The sequence below is a fragment of the Camelus bactrianus genome, unplaced genomic scaffold (genome assembly GCF_048773025.1).
Source record: "Camelus bactrianus isolate YW-2024 breed Bactrian camel unplaced genomic scaffold, ASM4877302v1 HiC_scaffold_43, whole genome shotgun sequence".
In the NCBI taxonomy this organism is placed as follows: domain Eukaryota; kingdom Metazoa; phylum Chordata; class Mammalia; order Artiodactyla; family Camelidae; genus Camelus; species Camelus bactrianus.
In genome coordinates, this window is record NW_027413959.1 from 7,395,448 (window position 1) to 7,419,192 (window position 23,745).

A 23,745-nucleotide genomic window follows, 5' to 3' on the forward strand; every position below is an offset into this window, starting at 1 on the left:
ATATCTGGAAAACACACAAAGGTTTGTAAACAGTGGCATCTCCAGGGAGGGCTGAAAGAAGAGAGGATGAGGGAAAACTTCTTTCACTTGTGTATTTTTGTGCTCTGTTTGAAATTTTTTAACCACATGCATGTATTTCTTTTTCAGTTAAAAAAAAATGTGTAATGGAGCAAAGGAGTAGCAAGCTCAGCAAATACAGCAGCCATGGAATCACTGAGCCATCACTTTTGATTTCAGCCAGGAAGCATTTATTGACTCTCTCCTATGTGCCCAGTGCTGTTTTAAGACTTCTTTTATTTTTTTCATAAAATAATAAAGTGCTATTCCTCAACCCTGCCCATGGCTGGTGGAAAACCAACTGAGTTTTTATTGAGTTGTTTTCCAAGAAGTAGAGATCAGTTATAAACAGAACACATCTTCAGGGCAAAACAGGCGGAGTGGTTTTCCAGCAGGCCATATAGCTATGAAGGGTTTTCAACAGAGGCACACAGAGGCTGAGAGAGAAAGCCTCCAGGACCCTACAAAAAGCTGCCCAAACTGCCTTCTCCATGGCACTACTGAAATAGGAAAGAAAAAATCTGACTCCATATTAGATCTGTTCCTTTGACTTTAACCCTGTGCCCTGTTTCCTAGGCTTAGTCTTGTTGGTTCTGCACCTTTTGTAAAACAATGTTGCCTAGAGCCTGAAATATACAGGAGACCCTATTCTCAAGGCTCTGACTTTGAAGGATATTAACACTTTTCTATTCACATAAAGATAACAAGTTACAGAATAGAAAACAACATTTGCTTGTTGGAGGTTTACACGGATGTGACCCAGGTGAAGAGCTGCAAGAACAAAGGATTCTAACAACAAAGAATTCATACACCAAGTTTGCAACAACCAAGCATTCCCACTTCCCATTTTTAATATAAGAAGAGCCTGAAATCTGACTTGGGTTGATGGGTCCCCAGGACATTATTCTACCATTTCTCAGCTGGCTTTCCAAATTAAAGTCGCTATTTCTTGCCCCCAAAACCTGGTCTCCTGATTTATTGGCCTGTAATGCACGAGCAGAACAAGCCTGGACTCGGAAACACAGACATTGAAAGTACCCATTTGGTATATTAAATGACCTGCTTCTACTCATCTTCCTGACGTTTTATTCTCTTGACCACTCCTGCTATGTTTATGAAAAACCTGTCATGTGGACACATTTCCACCTATATCCACTACACTTCCAGGTAACAACTGATGCCAAGAAGGCAATGGAAGTTGCTAGAAGGTATTACCTGGACAATATAGAGCAGAAGTGGGTTCTGGCTGATGTTCAGGAGCAGGCTGGAACACCTGACAAGATGTTATAAGTACGGATAGACAGCTGAGCACCAAAGGAGAAGCTTCTAAACTTCCATGAGGGACTTGTTGGATAGGAAGGAAAAGTCCCAGACTATAGCTCGGATCCCACCACGAGCTTCCTGGGCGAGTCTGGGCAAGTAATTTAAAATCTCTAGGCCCGTGCTGTCCAACATGGGAGCCACCAGCAACATGCAGGATTATGAAGTTATTCTGTAGCCAGACAGAATTATAAAAATACATTTTATTGCAAAGGCCCAGCAGGTATAATATTTAAAAACGTTATTGGTTATCTTGACCTAACGAGATATTTTTGTATGTGTAGGTTTCTGTGGTTTGTAAGGCCTGTGACTAATGATTCCGTTACAGTGAAGTATTTTGAAATTATAAGTTACTGGACACAGTACCCTCATATCACAGTTGAAAAAAACTGATCCACATAAGCAAGGTGATCTGACTTATTAGTTATGAGCAGGGGCTCTGGGGCCAGCCTGCCTGAGTATAAATTCTCACTCTGCCTCCAGGGGGTTCTGTGTGAATCTTGGACAAATTATTGTTGTTTTTGTTGTCGTTGTTATTATTTGTGCCTCTTTTTCCTTACCTTTTAAGTAGCGAGGAATATGTAGACTCTATCTCCTACTGTGTTGGCAGGATTAAATGAGTAAACGTCTGTGCTGCCCACTTCCCTGGGTTTCAGCATTCTCCAGGCAATCAGTGCCAAACTCAGAGGCATTCTCCACTGTCTTCGTCAGTCTGGGGTGCTGTAACAAATTACCGTGGGTCGGGTGGCTTAAACAACCAGCATATTCCTTAGGGTTTGGAGGCTGAGACTTTCAAGGTCAATGTATCCTTGAGAGGATTGCCAGCTCGAAGATGGCTGTCTTCCCAATATCTTCATATCCCAGAGAGCAGAGAGAAGCAAGCACTCTGGGGGCTTGTATAAGAACACTAATCCCATTCATGAGGGCTCTACTCTCATGACCTCATTTCATCCTACTAATCACGTCCCAAAGGCCCCACCTCCCAATACCATCACCCTGGGAGATGGGGTTTCGACATATGGATTTTGAGGGGATGCAAACATTCAGTCCACACATCGGCTAAGTCTCCCAAACATGCAGTCATCAAACCTGTAGCTAATTTCAAAGTAATATTTATGTCTCTCTGCCCATTTCCATTCCTACATCCACTATCACTGAAGCCCTGTTACATTTTATTCCTTATTTTTCTGGTAGAGATTTAATTGATTCCTCTAACTCCAATGCTCCCCTCGCTCCAGTCTGCTTAACAGCCCTGCCAGGTAGGTCTTCCTTAAAACACCTTCCCACTTCACCTGGTTGTTTTTTAGTTGTAAATGTCAGAATCCTCTCCACACCCCATCCTATACCTTTAATCCGTTACACTACGGCTCACTATGTTATTTTCCTCTTACCAATGTAAGAAATTTCCATAAGCTTAAGAGCTTAAACCAGCACAGATTTATCAGCTTATGGCTGTGGAGGTCAGAGATCCAACACAGTTCTCATTGGGCTAAATTCAAGGTAGCAGCAGGGTTCCTTCCTTCTAGAGGGTCTAGAAGAGAATGTTTCCTTGTTGTTGTTGTTTTTTTCCAGTTTCCAGAGGTCACCCACCTTCCTTAGCTTGTGCCCCACGACTTCCTCCATTTTCATGGTCAGCAGCCTTTCTGAACATTGCTCTATGGCTACAACTCCCTCTGATTTTAAACTCAGCTGGGAAATGTCCTCCATTTCAAGGACCCCTGTGATTACATTCGGCCCACCTGGACAATCCAGGCTACTCACCCTATTGTCTCATCTCAGGATCCCCTTGTCCCATCCCATTCAAGCATTATGAATGTGGCTGTGACACTCACCTTGTGTAACATTTCCTCTCATGGGCATTTTATGGTTCAAGGCACATATGGATGACTTTTTGTTTTTCTTCCTTAGCCTTTCTACATTCAGTATGTCTGGTGAGATTATATGAATCCTTTTTATTTGTCCCCCTGCACTAATCTTTAATAATGTATCATGGGTTTAAAATGCTAACTGATAGACAATTTAGAAGACAGAAATCCTCTAAGATTTTTGTCCTAAAATATCTGTCATGCATTTTGCCATGTACAGTAACATGTCACAGGTGGCTACCCTGTGGCCGGGGAGGGACATGATTCTGCCATAACACTCCCCTCATTCTCACCAATGTGCTGATCACCTAACCAAGGACCTATGCTCCCCGCTTCGCTCACTTCCTCCTCCTTTCCATTGACTACCCTGTTCCCATCGCTTCCTTCATTCAGCACATCAGGATTTCATGACCACATTCTTCTCTAAATGGAATGGGTATCTTGAATCTAATGTCTGACAACTGTTCTTACTGTATATGCACACACTGACCTGCACATAACCCCGTCCAGCTCTTTATTTTCCTAGAATCTCCCAGAGGAATCAGTTCCATGATGATGGTGATGATGATGATGATACTGACAATGATGACAGGGACCTCTCAAGGATTCTGATAAAGAGGGAATCAATAAAGGGAGGGAATCATTGCAAAATTGCCCCAGAGACAGGCTTAAAAGTAAATAACTGCTGTAGTGTTTAATGAAATTGACTAATATTTAACTATTTTTAAAACTTTTTATCACTGAATTTAAAATTTTAACGGGAATTCTCATTCACCAGTAACCAAGATTCAACTCTAGGACCAAAGTCTAAGGATTTCAATCTTCTAACAAATTGTCCTCTAGCCTTTTAAACACGTGATCCTTTTAAAAAGCTTAGTGCTGGGCTGAAAATAAGCAGGATTCATATAATCTCACCAGACAAAGTGAATGTGGAAAGACTAAGGAAGAAAAACAAAAATCCATTCATAACGTCTTGAACTTCACGTTGCTCACAGGAGAAAATGTTAGCCAAGGTGAGCGTCACATCAACATGACGCCTGAGTGAGATGGGGAAGCTGATCTTCCTCATCAGACATTTATCCTGATTTGTTAGATGCCAACACAGTTTCCTCATTGGATTTGCTTCTAACAAGTATGGAAGAATTTACGTTCTACCAAAAGCAGTCTAAACATTTTCCCCTGCTGTCAGGTCTCTGGACTGAATGTCCCCACAAGAAGGACATGAATATGTTTCATAGGGAATTCTTCCTGAGAAACAACAGGATTTTCGAGGGAAGAACTGCAGGCCCCCCATGGAGGGCTGGAGGAGTGCTAGAGGGGGCACTGGAAAAACAGCAGGAGTGAGTTCAGATACAACCGCTCAGGTTGCCAAAGACAGCATTGCTATCTCTGAGGATATGACATTCTCCCAAAAGTTCCATGAGTGAAGGTACCTGTGAACACTAAGCAGGTTGTTAAGAAACGGCAGCACATAATTTGCGTCACAGCTCAATTACAGTATGTTTTGATATTTGGAAAATAATTAACCCATTTTCCTTTGAAACTGCAGCAGTAGCAATAGAAATAAAAAAGGCTGAGCCGTCTTGGAGACAACAATCAATAAACAATTCTAAATCTGCAGGATTCCTTGACGATATGCAAGCAATGAGCTAGATGTGTGCTGCAGATACCTCTTACTGCAGGGCTCACTCCTGCAAAGCATAGAACTAGTTTTCTCAGCAGACAGAGGGAACCAAGTCAAGATTCCAAATCTTGAGAGATTTACTATATGGCAGGAAAGATCACACAAGTACATCCAGCCAAATATGAATAAATGTAATCAAATATTATCAAATGTGATTGGAGCACAGATGAAACAGAAATTCCTTTCACCTGGGATCTAGAGAGACTTCTTCAGAAAATGTGGCTTTGGAGATAGCCAAAGACATGGGTGGAAATTTGGCAGAACAGGATGTAAGGAATTTTAAAACTGATTCTAAAATTCATATAAAAATTCAAAGGATCCCAAATATCCAAAACAATTTTGAACAAGAAAAACAAAGTTGGAAAACTTGCACTATCTGATTTTCAGCCTTTTTTTTTTTTTTTTAAACTACAGTAATCAGAAAGTATGGTGTTGGTGTAAAACAGGAAAATAGAATAATGGAGCAGAATAGAATGTTCAGAACTAAACCAACACTTATATAGACAATTGATTCTCAAAAAGGATGCAGTGGAGAAAGGATCTTTTCAACAAGTAGTGCTAGAAGAATTAGATAGTGATATGCAAAAAAAAAAAAAAAAAAAAAGAACTTTGATCCACACCTCACAAAATATACAAAAATTAAGTCACAATGGATCATAGATCTTAATAGGAAATCTAAAACTATAAAACAGCTAGGAGAAAAAGCATAGGCTTAAGCTTTATGACCTTGGGTTTGGCAAATATTTCTTTGCTATGACACCAAAAGTATAATCTATTTTAAAAAGAAACTGATAGAGTGAACTTTATCAAAATGAAGACTCTTCAAAGCTGTTCTAAACACTGCTAAGCAAATGAAAAGACAAGCCATAGACAGAAGCAATTTGCAGATCATATATCTGATAAAGGTCTCTCTTTGTATCTGATCCAGAATAAAGAGGTCTCAAAACTCAATAATAATGCAAACACCTGAATGAATGAATGAGGCCAGAAAACACACTTCAGTAAAGATATCCAGATGGATAATAAGCATATGAAAAGATGCTGATTAAAGATGCCATTAGTCATTAGAGAAATGCTTTTAAAAACCACAGTGAGATACTAGTACACATACATACAAGAATGAATACGATTAGAAAGACCGACCTTACAAAGTGCTGGTAAGGAAGTAGAGCAACCAGAGCTGATACACACCACAAGGAATTTACAATAGTACAACCATTTTGGAAATGTCTTTAACAGTTTCTTTAAAAAAGGTAAATACCTATCTACCATATAACCCAGATATTCCTCATGTGGTGCTTTAGAAAAGAAAAGCATATGTCCATATAAAGACTTGTAACCAAATATTCACTGCAATTTTATTTATAATAGCTCAAGTTGTAAATAACCCATGCATCCATCAAGAAGTAAATGGAGAAACAAATGATGGTCTATCCAAACACTGCTCACAACAAACTCTTCAGTAAAAACTCAGCACTAAACAATACTCTGCTATAAGAAAAATAAGCTATTAATACAGCAACACAGATGACTCTCAAAATAATTACACTGAATGAAAGAAGTCAGACAACATAGAGTAGATACTGCATTAATCCATTCATACAAGGATCTTGAAAATGCAGACCAATATGTTGTGATGGAAAGCAGATCAATGGTTTCCAGGGGAAGAGATGGGGAGGGAGGGAGGGACAACAAATGGCAGGAGAGAAGCTTTGTGGGTGATGGGTATGTTCACTCTCTTGAATGTGGTCATGGTTTCTTGGGGATATACTTATGTCAAAACGTATTAGCTGTACACTTTATACGTGTGAAAATTACTTTGCCAAGTATACCTCAAAGCTGTTTTAAGAAAAAAGGCACTTCAGTCCTGATCCACCTCAGCGCCTGATTGGAGCGACATGATCAGTCCCTCACCCTGTTTGCCTAACAGGAAGGTAGAAAACCTCTCACGGAAAATAACATATGGATTTTTCATTTGCAATGTCTGCCATGTAATAAAGAATTTCAAGACATGCAACATGTCAAGACTATATAACGGATAATATGAGAATAAGAAACATTAGACAAAGGATGCAAACCCCCAGGTGATGTAGGCATCAGAGTTACCAATAAAGGCTATAAAATACTTTTAATATATTCAAGAAAATAAGGAAATTATGGGAGAATAGACAACAGGGTAAAGACTTTCACCAGAGAAATATACTGGAATGTATTTTTAAGAGAAATCAAACAGATAATCTAGAACTGAAGCTTTCAGCTCTGGAAACAGGTAAACAGAGCTAATTAGGATCCATTTTAAGTAAAACTTTCAGTAATGCCGGGTAAAATACAACAACAAATGTAACACAGAGCTAACTATGGAAAGAGAAGTTCCCAGGTGACAATACAAAGAGGACACTTAAAGCCCAGAGTGGTAATCTTGTGAGCTGATGCCACCACACCCTGGAGGGAAGGGGTTTTAATCTGCACATAAATAGAGATACAATGTCCATTTAGGAAAAAGGGTCCATACCAGATGTAGAAGACTCTTCCTTTATATCTATATAGTCAGAGACAGAGATGTAAAGTGGCAGCAGAGGTCACAGTGACACAGGGCCCTGGGCCAAGGAGTGTGAACACCTCTGCAAGCTGGGAAAGGTAGGAAGACGAATCCCTCCCTAGAGCCTCGGTGTGGAACGTAGCCTTGGCCACACGTTGGTTTAAGCCCACTGACAATGACTTTGCACTTCTGCACAAAAGAACAGTGAGATGATGAATGTGTATTGCTTTAAGCCACTGAGTCTGTGGTCCTTTGTTAGAACAGCAAAAGGAAAGAAACTCAGGAACCAACATGAACATGAACCCCAAGCTGCCTGCTGTGCTGGCAAGAAGTTCTTTGTCTCTGAACCTGGGGGAGTCTCCTGTCTTCTGGCAGCATCCACAAACTACCTCATGCTAACTTGAGAGCTTGCAGAGGGTTCAATCTTAACCCGGCACAGTTCTTGATATTTAGTTAATAAAAATGATGGTGTCATCATGGGTATTTTTCCATCTTTTAAATACCCTTCAGTCTTCTAATAAAGCTACCTCTAATTGAGAGACAGTGTAAATAGTTTTCAAACTTCATAATAAATAACTGTGGTTTTATTTGGTTACTTAAATTATGATTAATAATATTCACATTAGTAAAAGTTATTAAAATCAACATTGTTTAATGAAAATATCATTTCTTTTTGCATGAACATGTATTAACTACAATAAATGTTCCATGCTTTGTTCTACGATTTACTGTTAGAGACTTAAAGAATAATATTTTCCTCAAAAGATATTATGGCAAAGGGATTTCTTTTGGTGCAACAGTTCCTACATCAAATCTGGTGCATGGCTCAGGCCACTGGGAACCTAGAGATGATAGATATTAGGAGGCATTATAAACACAAAATGATTTTTAAAGGAATTAAACAACTGGATGTGTGAAAACAAAGAATCTGAGAATATTCTAGTGAAATAAATGTATTTTTCAGCTTAAGCAAGACACTGGGTGAATAAATCTAAAATGAAAAAACCACCCAGAGATCAGCAGTGAGTCATGCATGCAGTGTGACTGATCAAAACCAAGTTGTTTCCAAACCAGTGTGCAGGCTTGATGCCTTCATGAATCAAGTCTGTGTGGCACCAGGCCATCTCGAATACATGTTGATGAGGTATTTATAAGCCCTTCACCATCCCAGCACAAAGCCCACACATGAGCCACAAGACCATCACCTACACATCTGCAAAAGACACAGCATGGTGAATAGCACTTTTCTTGTTCAGTAGCCGGTGGCAGGGCACTGTGAGCAGACAGAGATACAGGGACACAGAGACACAGAGGCACTTCCCCTCACTCAGCTGATAAACTTCCGTGCATTCCTGGGGACAGGATTGTCATAAAATGCACCATGGATTGATCCTCCTCCTAGGAAAGGAACGGTAGGTCTGTCCTCAGGTTGGAGCAAGGGTGGCCGGAGGATCTCAGAAGAGCTGTTTCAGCACAACCAATAGAAATGTCTGCCACCGTGACCAGGAGAGACAGGTCTCCTGCCATCCCGGTAGGCACTTGGGCTCCTGACAAAAGCTGGGCTCAGTAAAGGCTTGAGTAGAAGGCACAGACCTGAGGGATGCCCCAGCAAGAGACAGGAGGTAGGGCCTGGTTTATGCTGCTCTGGGTGTGTCCCAGCCTCATCCGAATACGAAATCAGAAATTTGCAAAACAGCAGAGCTGGGATGGATCATCTACTCCAGACTCCTCACCTTACAGTTTAAAGGGTGGCAGCCCTGGGAGGCAAAGCAACGTGCTAAAGGCAGAGCGTGGAAGTGGCAGCGCCAGATGAAAAGCACCATGGCAACCCCGTTCAAGGCCGCTGACACTGAGGACGGGGCCAAGGTTTCCAACGAGGAGAATGAGACAGTGTAAATACTTTGTTCCCCCCAAAACCCCAAATGTTTACTAAGGCACAAAAACTCACCTTAACTAGCTCTCTTCTGAGGGGGCTCTCTTCTGTCTCCGTCTTTCTGTCTGTCTCCATTTCTCTCTCTCAGACACAAACACATACAATTTTGTGACAGGGGACTTCCTGCCATACAAAGACAGACTTCACATCTTCAGAGAAACACTTGACAAAGCACATTTCCAATTCAAGTCTTTGTGTGAGGTCTGGGCAACTGGCTTATTTTCTAGAACAATCGGTGGTTCCAAAATCAGGAGATCATCTTCCCCAAAGGAAGAGTTCTGGTCCGTGTTGATGAAGCTGGGGGTGTCACATTTCATGAGCCCGTTAGGCTCCTTCTCTGGCCACCTGCTGCATCTGATGGCTTCCTGGAGCCGAACATCACTGTCAAGGGCTATGGTTGGGATACCAGCTTTGGCCTTGTCCATGCGGTCCACTTCATTGACGTAGCAGTGAAAGAGGGACCTAGATTCGTCATTGTGCTGCCAGAGAACCCCTTGGGCACCAGCGGTCTTCCAAAGTCCGACACAAAGCTGTTCAGTCTGAATCTCTTCTCGGGAGACTCCGCATTGCAATAAAGAAAACCAAAATAAAAGATCGCCCACACTCTAGCTCGGTGACCTGAAGACTTATAGTTTTTGATATCTGCTGAGAGCAAATCCCTGCACAGAGCATGCTGACAAGCACTGGAAGTGAGAGACATCACTTTCGAACTCATACAATTACACCCAAGGCAAAAGTCTCGTGAGGGCCCTTGGACCATCCTGAAAAAACATCGCTCCCTGAGAATCCTCAATACTGGTGCATCGCACACCAGTGTTTCTCAGTGGGACACTCAGATCATCTTCATCAGAATTAGTTAAAGTGCTTCTTAAAATGCAGAATTCTGGGGTGCACACCCTCAGAGTCTCCAGAATTAGGGACCGGCAGTCTGTATTTTCATAGCCACCAAGATCACTAAACATGCTCAGGTTTAGCACCGCGGTCTACATCGGGTCACCTGAGCATCGACAATGCTGTCTCATGGGGTGGGGGGGGTGCCATATGTGTCAGTGTGCTGTCCTACCCACGTGTCTCCCCTGATTCTCAGAACTGACAGTGCAGTCCCATTGGGCAAGAAATACCACCATTTCACAATGCATACGCAGGGCGCCTGACTGACAGATACAATCAGTGCTAGGAAAGGGGACAAAACTCAGGTTCCTCATTGCTTGTTTCACTTACTGTGGGACAAATGATCAATTCAAGGGTAATAAATCAGTGTATGAGTGAAAAACATGACTCTCGTTAGTCCCACGAGTGCCTGGAAGAGCGAGCCTGGGCACACTGAGAATCATAACAGCCCATCTACTTAATTGTCATCCTCCCCAGATTTATGTAAAGGTCACTTCCACCCAGGCAGTGACCCCTGAAGGGCAAGAATCATGTCTGAACACACTCTCAAATCCAGAACAGAACCTGACAACAATTAGGCTCTGGGGTCTGTGTTTAGCGAGTGTGGAATCTCAGTGATGCCAGCTCTTAGACCTTGCCTTCCCTTCCCACCCCTCACGATATGGCCCTTATGACCAGCTCTCCCGGGGCTGGGGCCACGGAACCCATTTACAGGACTGGAAGAATCTGATCATATAAACCATCCCCCAGATTATCATCAAGAGTCACCTGCATTTCAGGGATCAGTAATCCCAGAAGCTTTGCAGTTCAGGCAGGTGAGGGATTTTTATATCAGCTCTGTCTTCTACTGTGACTGCCTGGGTGACATCAGACAAGGAATTCTCAAAAGCCTGAGCTTTTCCTTTCAGGAATAATCTAAATAACAAATCTCGTTGACCACTCAACAAGTGTGATGTGAAGATCAATGATTTACACAGGAGTACAACATTCACTAGGTCATGGATTTAGAATCAGAGAAAAATCATTTGAGAAAGATTGACAGAATGTAGCTTTAATGCAAATTTAAGTATTCTTACCTTTCAGTAAATCATCTTCTTCCCCAACTTATCACTTCACCCAAGTTTAAAAGATGTTTGAGAACAGGGATGAGTGTGCCAGCAATCTGGGACCCAATAACCTAAAATGTCACCTAGGAAAAAGAGGGGAGTAACACATTTTTAAAAAGCATGGTGAGGATGGCGGGGCCATCCCCCAACTCCAGACTAAGAAGCTCTAAGCAATACATTTCCTGCCTGCCTGGGGCATCAGCTGATGTGAAAACCCGCCCAGAAACCTCACTGTCCAGCAGCTCCTCCGTAACACAGGCTACACTTTCTCAGAATTAAGAATTGGGGCCAGTAACCACTTTGCTGAAGAATAAAGACAAAGAAGAAGAAGAGCGTTCTGCCCCTCCCCAGGGGAGAGCCCAGACCTAGGGCTGCATGCACTGAGCCTACCTCCCAGGAGAAGGATAAACTGGAGAAGGGCGTCCTGCGAAACTGGGACAGCAAATGTTGAGATGGGAACAAATTGACCGGCTGGCCAGGGACAGCCCCCTCCGTCGCTGCCTTGGCGGCTGCCTCCGCCCCCTCAGCACATCCTGCCCACTTCCGGTGGTTAAGCTGTCAGGGAAACAGTGCTTTGCGACCTGGGGCAACAGAGGCTGCCCCCAGGCCAAGCTGCGGGGGAAATGGGATCTAAACCACCAGCTCCCAAGCGGCAAGCTCCATACCCCCGCCAACAACCCGCCGCCCCCGCAGCCTACAGCACCCCCGGGGCAATATGTCCTGGAGAAGGGTGACCCAGGAATGAGGGGCAGCAGAGGCCACCCCCACGTCAGGCCTCCAGAGAGATGGGAGCTTATCCTCCAGCCCGCCAGGGGCAGACCCCCCTCCTCTCCAACCCTTGATGTCACCGCGCCCACCTCCCAGGAGCAACCTGACCGGGTGTGGGGTTTCAGGCTAATCTTGGGCGGGAGAGGCCGTCCCCAGGCCAGGTCAGGGGAGAGGAGAAGAAGTGGCCCCATTAGGCGGGGCAGCCGGCCGTCGCAGCTGCCTCTGCCCCTCGACAGCATCGCGCCCGCCTCCCAGGAGCAAGCTGACCTGGAGACGGGCATCCGGCTTCTTGGGCAGCAGAGTACGCCCCCAGGTTTGGCCGTGGGGAAGAGGAGAGCAAATTGACAGGCTCCGCGCTGCACGTCCTCTACGCCTGCCGTCGCCTCCCCCACACTTTAAAGGCACTTCCCAGGGCGCCCCTCCCCCAGCAGGCTAAATGGGACAGGTGTGTCTGGTGATCTGAGGCAGGAGAGGCCACTCCCACACCAGGCCATCGGGGAGACGGGAGCCAATCCACCAGCTCCCCAAGGCAGCCCCCTACCCCCACAGCAGCCACCGCTCCTGCCCCCTGACCTCACGGTGGCCGCCTCTAGGGAGCAGGCTGACCTGGAGATGGACGTCCGGCGAACTAGGGACAACAGGGACCGCCCCCAGGGCAAACCACGGGGAGAAATGGGAGCAAATGGACCGGCTCCATGGGAAAACCTGCCGCTGCTGCCACCACCCCCAACGTAACACGCCCGCCTCCTGGGGCCAGGCTGACTAGGATACACGTGTCTCTTAACCCAGGGCAAGAGACACCGCCCCCAGGACAAGCCGCGGGGAAGATGGGAGCAAATGTGCCCGCTCCCCCGCTGCAGGCCCCCGACCCCCGCCACCCGTGCACCCTGACTACCCTGCCTCCCGCCCCCAGCAGGCAAAGTGGGAAAGGGTTGTCCCAGGACCTGGCGCAGCAGAGGCCGCCTGCAGGCCACGCGGCACAGACATGGGAGCTAATCCTCAAGCTCCCCCGGGGCAGCCTCCCTATCCCCGCAGCCACCACCATCCCAGCCCCCTGACTGCACCGCACCCATCTCCCAGGAGCAAGCTCACCTGGAGTCGGACCTCAGGCAAATCTCTGGCGGCAGAGGTCGCCCCCAGGCCAGGCCGCGGGGGAGAGAAGAAATGGAGCAGCTCCCTGGAACGGACCCCAACCCCCAGCCGCCGCCGCCGCCGCCGCCTCCCAGGACCAAGCTCACCTGGAGACCGGCGTCCCGCCTCTACGGCAGCAGAAGCCGCCCCTGGCTCCGCAGCGGGGGAGAGCGGAGCGAATTGACCGGCTTCCGTGCGGCAGCCCCCCTATCCCCGTGGGCCCTGCACCTTAACCACACCGCCTCCACTCCCCACTCAGCTTGCTGAGTGGGACAGGTGTGTGCAGCGACCTGGGGCAGCAGAGGCCGCTCCCAGGCCCGGCAGCCGGGAGAAGGCAGCTATTCCATCAGTTCGCCAGGGGCAGCCCCGCTCCGCCCCCTTGCCGCTGCCACCGCCCACTGACCTAACCGCCCCACCACCCAGGAGCAAGCTTACCTGGAGTCCAACATCTGGCGAATCTCCGGCGGCCAACACCCCCCCAGGCCAGGCTGCAGGGAAGAGAAGAAATCGACCGGCTTGCCCGGGCAGCCTCCCACCCACCGCCGCCGCCGCCGCCGCCGCCGCCCCCTCCGCCACCCCAGACCATTGCACTAATCTCCCGGGGTCAGGCTGACTGCGAGGATGTGCACTTGCCTTCTGACCCTGGCCACGTGCCGGAGCACCTTCCTGAACCCCTACACTCCCTGTACCTCTGCACCCCTGCCACTCTCTGCCCTTCCGCACTGCCTGCACCCCCGCATCCCCTGAACTGCCTGCACCCTCCACAGCCCCTGCACCCCTGCCACCATTTACACCTTTGCACTGCGTACACTCCTGCACCCCTGCTTGTCCCACACACCACCTCTTGGGCCTGTGGCAGAGTCTCTGCTGTTAGACCAATGCACAGGAACTCACATCTTTGCCAGTATATGATGCATCAGTGGACGTCTGGGGTTGGCTGCAGGAAGGTACATGTTCCCGGTCACTAGCCTGGGCCACTAGGGTGATCTCTGTGAGGTCACCCAGGACGGGCTCAGAGATGCTGTTCTCTGGGAAGAGAGGAGTTGAAACCGGTCTTGAGGGCAGAGCTCTGCTCACCAGGTCGTCCACGCTTCATGTTTTACACAGGGTTTCGGAGAAGTGAAATTGATCCGGCCAAGTAAGACCGGCCTGCTGTGCGCCCACCTCAGTCCTGGGCTCTGAGGCAGACCGACTGGCTCCCACCATCAGGACACAGTTTGGGCACCTGAATGGTCCCTTGGAGGCATCCTATCACTTCTCAGGAAGAAGTCTGGCTGCTTCCACCCTATGGCCCTCCCTCCCACTGTGCTGGCCTCAGGAAGGTTCCTTATTTGGGGAAGAATGCAGCCCACCCCCTAACCCACCCCTCACCTTTCTCTAACCCAGGCTGGTGCTTTCTCTGCCCTTCAGAGTCTGGAAAGCCATTTCTCTTCAGGTATGTCCCTTCTGAGATGGACTTGCTTCCACTCAATTCTAGGCGAGGATGCACCATGGAATGCACTGGGTAAGAGAACCAAAATAAATAGTTTCTTCTGTGAGGTTTTCTGTTTATCTACTGGGGCTGGGCTGTGTGTAGTTTGCTACAGCTATTCGTGCGAGAGGCTAAAGCCACCCGTGAGTCCTTGTTTTCATCTCCCCGCTGTCTTTGTGTTTTCCCTAGACACTCCTGAGACATTTACTTCTTTTAATTTTATTCCTGTTATTACACAGGGGCCCTACTGACATGGAGGTAAGGTGTTGGGGGAGCGGGACAGAGCAGGGCATCTGTAGTCCTGTGATTAGTTCTCATTGAGCCTGTGCCCTGAGCTGTGACCTCCACAAGTGTGTCTCTTTCCCCCACCCCAATCTGGGTGACACAGAAGGTATTTCCCTTCCCCCAGGTAGGTTAGGCTCTGGTAAAATAATTTCTCATAAAAAAAAATAAAAACACAACCCCCCACAATGGAAGAGAATGTTCTGGGTGTATTTCAATAGAGCTATTTTTTCCTTTCCTGGCAGGAACCATGAGGAGTTTTCCTATGATCTTCACTCTGAGAACAGGAAACGGTCCTGGAGGTAAAATGCATGAAAAAGAGCAGGGGGCCCCTCTGACTGGCCCCCTGGAGTTGTCACACTCGGACTTCCCCACGCTGAGCCTCCAGCTGGCCTCAGGGACCTGTTAAATCTGCCTGCCCCCGGGGTTCTTACAAAAGCGGGTTCTGCCCTGGGAGCTGTGACTCTCCAAGCCTGCCCGGCTGCCTCTCTGTGTTGGGAGCAGCTTTCCCCCTCAGTTTTCTTGTGGATCTAAGAAGAGCAGTGGGTTTGCAGCTCCCTCAGCTCTGGTGTTGTTTTCAGGACAGAAGGAGCAACTTCTGAGCTCCACACGAGCTGGACCAGAGGCTGGAAGCCTCCCCTCCTCTGCCTCCATGCAGACAATCAGTGGCTGTGGTTCTGGCCGAGTTTCTGAAGATGTGGATTTAAACACACACATCCCAGCCCCCACAGGAGCACACAGTCCCATAAATCCCTACAACTTCCACTGGTAACTACGGAACTGATGAGGACACGGGTTTCGGGGCTGCAGAGGCCTGACTGCATGACTTTCTCAGTGGCCTATTAATGTGGTTGTTATGGGCCTTGTCTGAAGTGTCTTGCTTACCGCACCTGGTACATGGGAAATATAAAATAAGTACTAGAACCTCCACTTTTTCTCCCTCTTGGGCCTTCCAACCTAAAAAGTAATACGTGAACTCAGACGGCCTAGTCACCACAATGAGGTCCGATCAGCCCGGCTCTCCTGAGTGATGGACACTGACTTGCGCATTAACTTGGAACAGTAGGGGGACCGCCTTCCTCTAACTGGGCCTCTCCCCACACCAGGCACGCCCTCAGCTGAGAAGGGGCCAACTCCCCCATTGAGGTTTGTGCTGGTGGCTTCAGTGTGACCTGGCCTTGCCGGGAGATGAAATTGCAGTGAGGTGGAGTGTCAGGAGGAGGGGGGGTCCCTGCTGGGGCAGCAGGGGGCCCGGTAGCACCCTGCGCAGCCTGGTGCCTGGGGCTCCCCAACATCTCCTACGGCCCCCGGGTCGGCTCTGGTCTGGGCCACTCCATGCACCCTCCCAGTATCTTTTCATTAAGTCCCTTTTTTGCTTTTATCAGCCAGAGGTGGCTTCTGTTGCTTGTTCAGTGAAACAGTGCATCAGGAAACCAGACTATTTCTAAGATCAGTAAAATACGAACTTTGGTCAGCTCGCCGGGCAGACCGTGCAGCACAAATTCCCGCACAGGGCTGTGCAAATGCCTTACGTGAAGGGTCCTCATCATCTGTCTTCAGAGATACAGAAGCTCGTGGTTCCGGTAAAACCTCAGGGAGGGATTGAGGAATCCAAAGCTGGTTGGTTTCAAAGACTAACCGGTCAGAACAGACCCCTGAGCTGTGGTCAGAAGCCTGGCTCAATGTCACGCAGACTCAGCACCCTAATGTCCAGTGGGGCCGGTGCTGTTTCCTTTACAGGCTCTCGTTGGGGAGTCACTGTAGCCCCTTACACTCAGCAGGGAATCCAGCCCTCTTAGCCCCCACCCTGAGTGTTCCATGACACAAATCTCGGGAGTGTTTAATTTTCATCTTTGTTTAGGAGGATGAATGTGGGGCAAGAGGAGAGATAAATTCACACTTAGTGACACCAAGTCACAGCCAGTACCTCTTCCTCGGAGAGCTATGTGCTCCCACAGTGGTGGCTGGGGGCCTGGGCAGAGACCCTCCTCTGGTCACAGAGGGACTCACTCCTCTGACTGCAACTGATGGGTTGGACAACCAATCCAGAGGGGACAGAGCATCTTTCCCGGGAATTTGGAACTGACACACAGAAATTAATTTCACTCATCTGGGGATTGGGAGGAGGGTGGGAATCAAATGAAACCAGAGCAGTAGAGAAAGTTACAAGTGAATGAGAGAGACAGAGAGACTGAACTTGTGAGAGTAAATAGTGTGAAGGAAGGATTACAATCAGGGTACAGAGGAATTCCAGCTCCTGGCAGTCTAGTGTGTCCCAGCCCATCAACAAACCTGCGGGATGGTTAACATCATTCCAGTTTTGCAGATTAGGAAACAGGCTGAAAGAGACGGGGGTTGGCTTTGGGTGCACAGTTAATTTAATTGCCACTGGACCCCTCACTTCCCACTGCCTGAAGGCACCATGATCCTCACAGGGACCCTGCAGTGCTGACAGCCTAGCACCCTGATCAAAGGGACCCTGCGGGAGTGGGAACCTCTCTGAGTTTGGAGAGTTCCCTGCACCGAGATTCCATGCATCAGCCGGCTCCCGCTCACCCCAGGTTAACGTCTCCCCAGCTGTGTAGTCCCCCGAACCGCTTCCCTCCCTGCCAGGCACCCCCGTTCTTACCACCGAGTGTACTGCAGGAATTCAGGCACAGGGATGCCCAAAGCAACACGAGCCCACCGGCTGTACAAACAGCAGACTCCCAGCCCCACCTGCGCTCCATGGGGATAGTAGGTGTCCTCACCTTTCATGTACCTAAGGCAATCTGTTTCTTCAGCTGGAGGCTATAGAGAAAAATAAAAGGTCCAAAACATTGTTCAGTGAGGAATTCCTCCAAGGACCTGACTTCAGTGTCTACAAACAGTTGTGCTGGCCGCTCTTACCCCCGGACATTGGGTGAGGTGGATTATTGATCAGCACAATCGCCGGTGGCCCAGCTCCTGGGCTTGGCTGCCCAGAGGGGGCTGGGGGAATGGGTAAGGCCAGGGCACTCAGGAAGAGCACAGAGGACCTGACATCTCGCCTCCGCAGTTGTAAACCCTTCCCCAAATCTCAAGGCATCGGACAGAGTGCAGCCACCACAATAATGAGATGTTCCCATCTCTTCACTCACTCCTGTTGGTTCACTTACGTGCTGAGCATCCACTGGGTCACAGGACATGACACACAGGATGGCCGATGGGACAGGCTTGGTACTTCCCCCTGGATCCTGTTCAATCTGATGGAAGAATGATCACTCATAAACGGTTTCTCAAAATGATACATAGACAGGAGACAAACTGCAGAGTGAATCAAATTTTAAAATATAAATGAAGATCCCCCAGTCTCCCCGCCTAAGGTTAACAGCATAAAGAAAATAGATCTTGCCTTTGATCACCAAGGAAGTGGTCACCCTCTCTCAGGAGGAAAGGAGAGTTAATCTTTGAGCAGGACACAGAAGTGCTCCATCGAATTGGACCAGGACCTCTGCTTTCATTCAGCAAATCTGTATAAGCTCCTACTACTTATGGGAATCTAGTAACTATACCCATTCCCAAGGCTCTTGGGCTTTATTAGTCAACAAAATAGACACGACTCCCCATCACTGGGGGCTCAGAGTTTTAGCAGAGAAAACAGGCAACATGATGGGGGTAGCAAGAGCTTGGGGAAAAATAAGAGTGATATGAGCAAACTCAGGTGATTGTTGTGGGGTGGGAGGCAGGCAGGAGGGAATAAGGCAATCCTGGCAGATCTCAAGGAGTAATGAACTTGAAGCAGAATAGATCCGGAGGAAGAAGGAAGAGCCGGAGCCAGAGGCCCCCAGAGTGATGGGGAGAGTGTGGGCGGAGAGGCAGAGCAGGCCGGGTCCTCGAAGACTTTGGGACGACTTTGGCTCCTAATGGAATGGTGACCCTTTTAGTGAGTTTTGATGGGATGGGTGATGTCCAATTTATGCTTTTGTTTTGAGTTTTCTTGGGAGGAGGTTAATTTATTTATTTTAGTGAAGGTGCTGTAGTTTGAACCCAGGATCTCATGCATGCTAAGCATGCACTGTATCACTGAGCTACACCCACCCCCTCAATGTATGCTTTTAAAGGCTCCCTCTGACTCTGTGTGGATGAGATTGTAGAAAAGCAAAGATGGAAGAAGTAGGCTAATTGGTGTCCAACAAGGGGTTGAAGGTGGCTCCTAGGAGGGTGGGGAACAGGGAGTATGTGGTTAATGATTTCAGAGTAGCCAGAATTTTCTAACAAGCTGGATTTGCTGTCTGTGTGTGTGTAAGAGAAAGAGAGAGAGAGAACATGGTTCCAACATCTGGACCTGGAAAATGGGATGGATGTCCTCTCCATCCACAGGGGATGGGACAAGATGGGGCTGAGCAGGTGGAAAGGGGCTGGAATCAGCTCAGTTCTTCAATGTCATGATTAAGGAGTCTATTAGATATTGCCACAGAAATGCCTAATAGGTAGAGGAGTCTGGGGGTTTTTTTCTTTCTTTTTAACATTAAAAAATATAATTTAAATGTATTAATTTTATTATGTGAATGGATTTGGAATTTTATTTCATGCCAAGGTATATGTTATAATAGCCAAATGGAAAATATATCAGAAAAGGGGAGAAATGAGGGCTTTCACATAAACTGACTGTCCATAACGTAGGTAAAATTTCAATGAAACAGTCTTCAGTGCAAAAACCTCATCTTGGTGTTACATAAAATTAAATGAAAAAGGACTATGTTGATGTATCATTATTTCATGTTACATAGTAGCCCCAAACTAACACACTGTTTAACTATGAGGCTTGTAGAAATACTATTCACTTTATTGACATAAATACAGAAATGCAGAAAGGTTCTAAGGTAGAATAAGCATCTTAGTGGAAATAATAGAGATCTGAGTATTTCACATGATATGTATGGACTGATTCAAAATTTGGAAAAGTAATTTACACAGTAGAACATATGTATGAATGTGAAAGCAAGATGAATGAAAGAAAAAGAATATGAGTATCAGGGAGAGAGTTCCAAATGGAAAAGGCCAATCAGGGAGTTTTGGACAAATCGGGAAATTGATGGCATGTCAATTTCCAAGTCTGGTTGCTTCCACCAAAAGTATAGCAGTGAGATAGAGGAGAGACCCAGGACCCAACTCCGAGGCACATTCGCAGTAAATATTTGGAAAAAAGAGGAGACGTTGGCAAAAGACCAGCCAGTGGATCGAAAGCAGAGCGATGGGCTGGAGGCCAAGTGAAGCAGGAACACGGGGGAGGAGAAATGGAAGAGCTGGGTCAAATGCTGCCAAAGGGCCACGCATGATGAAGACTAAAAACTGACCACTATATTTAGCAACGTGGGGTCACTGATGGCCTTGACAGAGCAGTTTCCATAGAGCGAGGGATCAGGGGGAAAGCCAGAGTGGGTGCCAAAGGGAATGGCTCAAGAGAATATGCAGACAGTGAGTTTAAACGACTCATTAAAGATTTGCTGCAAAGACATGGGGTGGCAATTGGTGGGGGCCAATTAGAGTCAAGGAGTGCTGTTTGTTTCTTTTAAGAGGATGGACTTTTATATACTGATAGGAGCCAACTAGCAGGAGAACAAAATAGATGAGGTAGTGACAGAGAGGATGGATGTGGGAGTGACAGCCCGGAGAAGATTGTATGGATGGGCCCCCTGGTGACTTTTGGATGATCTGGCTTTCGATGTCACCTGTAATAAGAGGTGGGGCAGCGAGAGTGAGGTCACAGACATCAGAAGGCGAGCGGATGTGCTGGGAGTTGCTGGTGAAAGTTCTCTTCTGTTGGCTTCAGTTTGCTTGGTCAAAGTAGAAAAGTAAACTTACCAGCTGAGGGACGAGAAGGAAGAGTTACTGGAGTCATGAGCAGAAGATACAAAAGAGCCTTCAGGGACAATGGGACAGTGAAAAGAGCAGAGGGAGACGGGGGGAGTGTGCTCCCAGAAAGTTACGTTTTATCTTTGAGGTCCCCAAGTGTTGGATGTGTGATTGCCCTTCCTGCTGTCTACGAAATAAAAATTGAATATGGTTCAGGGAAAATGCTATTTCATTCTAAGAGGCTGCCTGTTTCTCAGGAACGGTCATCTTAAACTGCAAACACTACAAAAATGTTGAAAAGAAGAACTTGTGTACCCAATGACCCACTATTTTCTATAAATTTGGTTGCTATTTAGTTCCCCTATCAATACCACAGAACCGATACTGCCTAGGATGGAGATACATCGATGCTTAAATGGAAATGAAATCTGTATCTTTTTCCTAAACTCCATGGCTTCCTTAACATCCCATTCCCCTTGGAATTTAGGGGTGTCCGGTATAAGAAATAAGAAACAGTTTGAGAAAATCCCGGCTCAGAATTACACAGCACAACCTCAGCTCAGAAGTATACAGCCATAAAAATGTTTAGAAGCAAAACTCCATAACTACTCTTAAAGAATTTTGCAAACCTGGGCCTGCCCAGATGTTTCCAAACTGGAAAGGTACTCCAATCAGTTGACCGGTACGGGAACCAGAGGCTGGTCAGCCTTTTCTGTAAAAGCCAGAGAGTAAATATTTTCAGTTTTGCAGATCATTTTGTTGTAACCATGCAGGTCTGCAATAAGAAAGCGAAGAGCACTGGGAGACACGAAACAAATGGGCATGCCCACACCCTCCCTTCCACTCAGGGCAGCTTCTCTGTGGTGGGGAGCTTTGCCACAATGACTTGTTTCTTTGTTTCCATTGGTTTCTTTGTTTCCACCTTACTGCTCAAACTCAGAACTTCAAGTGAGCCTGGTCCTTCAGCATCCATGCAGAAAGAAGGCTGAGCGGGGTTGGGGATCCCACCTGACAGAGAAGAGAGATGGCTTGTCACCATGACATGAGACAATCACACCTTCCGGGGTGAAAGGGAACAAAGATAAGGGAGGGGCACAGCAGTGGGACCCCTGGGTCACCTGCCAGGCTTGCTCTCCCTCCACGGCCACCCTGGGGGCCTGGGTGGTGTTGGAACTCAGCTACAGTGATTAGGCTGAGGGGACTCAGGATAAAGGACCCTCCGTCTCCACACCGGGTTCCAAACGCAGCCTCTCTAAGTCTACCCTCTGAATTTCTGGAACTCAGCTGGAAGAATACATGATCAGGCCAGACCCAGAGCCCAAGCCAAACACGACAAGGGTCACGTGGGGTTGTAACCCGGTGCTCAGCGGTCGGGGTCTCCTTGCAAATCTGCAGAAATCCCTGTTCTGCCTCATTCCTGGGAGAAACCCCACATCTCTTCCTGCTCTGTCTGTTCTTCTCTTGAGGCTATTGTCCTGGAGGGATGCAGAGTCCTTGAACCTGGCCCTCCAAACGTACATAAGCAGCCTGTTCAATAAAACAAATTATGCACTTTTTCACATTTGCCAGTTTTTTGATTCCAGAAAGGCTGCGGGACTCTTTCTCACTGTCTCCTGTGCCCCCACCACTTGGTGGCCCTCTCCTCATGGAAACACGATTTCCCACAACTGCACCCTGCCTCCCAGCTTGTCAGAGGGGAGTGACCCACAAAGACACAGGTGTTTGTGAGGATCCTGTCCCCCAGCAGAAAGCCTACTCCTGGAGCCACGGACAGGGATCTGGCCTCCTGAGCCACTCAGCTCTAATTGAAAGCCTAAACTGGGGACCCCGAACATTGCTGACTGACTTTCTGAGTCACCTGGGCTGGAAGGGCCTGATTTTTCTTTCCAAGAATGGATGTAGCACAGCCTCCATTTTCAGGGCTGACATTCATGACGTATCTAGTTCCCCCAAATGCACCCCAGGAAGGAAAGGCCCTTCCATCCCACTGGTTAGAAACCCAGCCCAGGGGAGTTCCGAAGCACTGCATTGCTGTCAGGTCCAGCATCCCTGCAGAGTGGCCCCTGCCCCTGAATGAGCCCCTTCCCTGGGCCTTCCCTGCCTCGACATGACCACACCCCAGGTGGTGCTGGGGAAGGCAGGGAGTGCAGTGAGGGGAGGGGGGAAGCAGAGCCCCTTGCTCTGGAGTGAGGAGACCACAGAGAAAGGCACACACCACCCCGACCCTATACCCCAAACTCTTAGCCCCGCCAACACAGGGGCCGCTCTGCGCCCTCTCACCGTGGCTCTCCTGTGAGACTGCACCCAACCCGACATCTGGTACCCAAGCCCTACCTCCCCTCTTATGACAGATCCCGTCTTCTTGGAAACTGCTTAGCAGCGCGTATTCAAGGCCGGCAGCGGGCCTGGCGGATCTGCACTTCAGGTGCCCTACCTGGCCAGCCGTGCGTGCCTGAGCTCAGTCCTCTATCTTGCCCACCGGTAGCCTGGGTCCACGTCCGGTGCAAGCGGAGGCCACGGAGCCCAGGCTGATCCCCACACACGGACAGGTGAGGGTGCCCCCGCCCCGCTGCCCCGCTGCCCCGCCCACTGGTGGCAGCAACGCCCCAGCCTCCGGCCGGCGCCACCTGCAGGTCAGGACTTCCGGGCGGCCCTGCCCTCCCCGGCCCCGCCCAGCTGTCCCATAAGCCTCCCCCCACCCCCGTCCTGGCTGCGCCCTGGCTCCCATTGGCTCCGCAAGTTCTGCCCTCGCACAACTAGACTCGGGAGGACGCACGACGCAAGCGCTAGGGGAGGGTCCCGCGGAGTTGCCATGGTTACAGGCGCCACGCTCTGCGCGGGCCGGCGTGCGCTTCTGGGGCGGGTAGCGGGCTCCGGAAGT

The 23,745-nt window shown here is 48.1% G+C and overlaps 1 protein-coding gene across 50 annotated transcripts in view; it reads right to left on the bottom strand.

The window, feature by feature from the left end:
• The window catches only part of LOC141576892 (uncharacterized), a 195,064-nt gene extending 171,531 nt beyond the window's left edge, over window positions 1-23,533 (bottom strand). For 14 of the 50 annotated variants that reach the window (XM_074360229.1, XM_074360225.1, XM_074360218.1 and 11 more), the window contains exons 1-11: window positions 23,299-23,532; window positions 21,494-21,872; window positions 18,185-18,271; window positions 17,677-17,837; window positions 14,677-14,794; window positions 14,189-14,322; window positions 13,256-13,782; window positions 11,786-12,451; window positions 11,366-11,478; window positions 9,414-9,957; window positions 1,938-2,097 (exon numbers count right to left, since the gene is read on the bottom strand). Coding sequence is in view for 19 of the 50 variants with exons in the window: in XM_074360245.1 (XP_074216346.1) it covers window positions 11,475-11,478; window positions 11,786-11,950; window positions 13,730-13,782; window positions 14,189-14,322; window positions 14,666-14,794; window positions 17,340-17,386; window positions 17,677-17,837; window positions 18,185-18,271; window positions 20,741-20,782 (822 nt within the window). In the remaining 31 variants the exon portion in view is untranslated. Of the gene's footprint in view, window positions 1-1,358; window positions 1,550-1,937; window positions 2,098-3,732; window positions 3,851-6,252; window positions 8,864-9,413; window positions 9,958-11,365; window positions 11,479-11,785; window positions 12,452-13,255; window positions 13,783-14,086; window positions 14,323-14,665; window positions 14,795-17,339; window positions 17,387-17,676; window positions 17,838-18,184; window positions 18,272-20,740; window positions 20,877-21,493; window positions 21,873-23,298 lie in introns of those variants that run through there. The other 36 variants (XM_074360241.1, XM_074360240.1, XM_074360246.1 and 33 more) reach the window with 30 other exon arrangements.
• Between the last annotated feature and the right edge of the window lie 212 nt (window positions 23,534-23,745).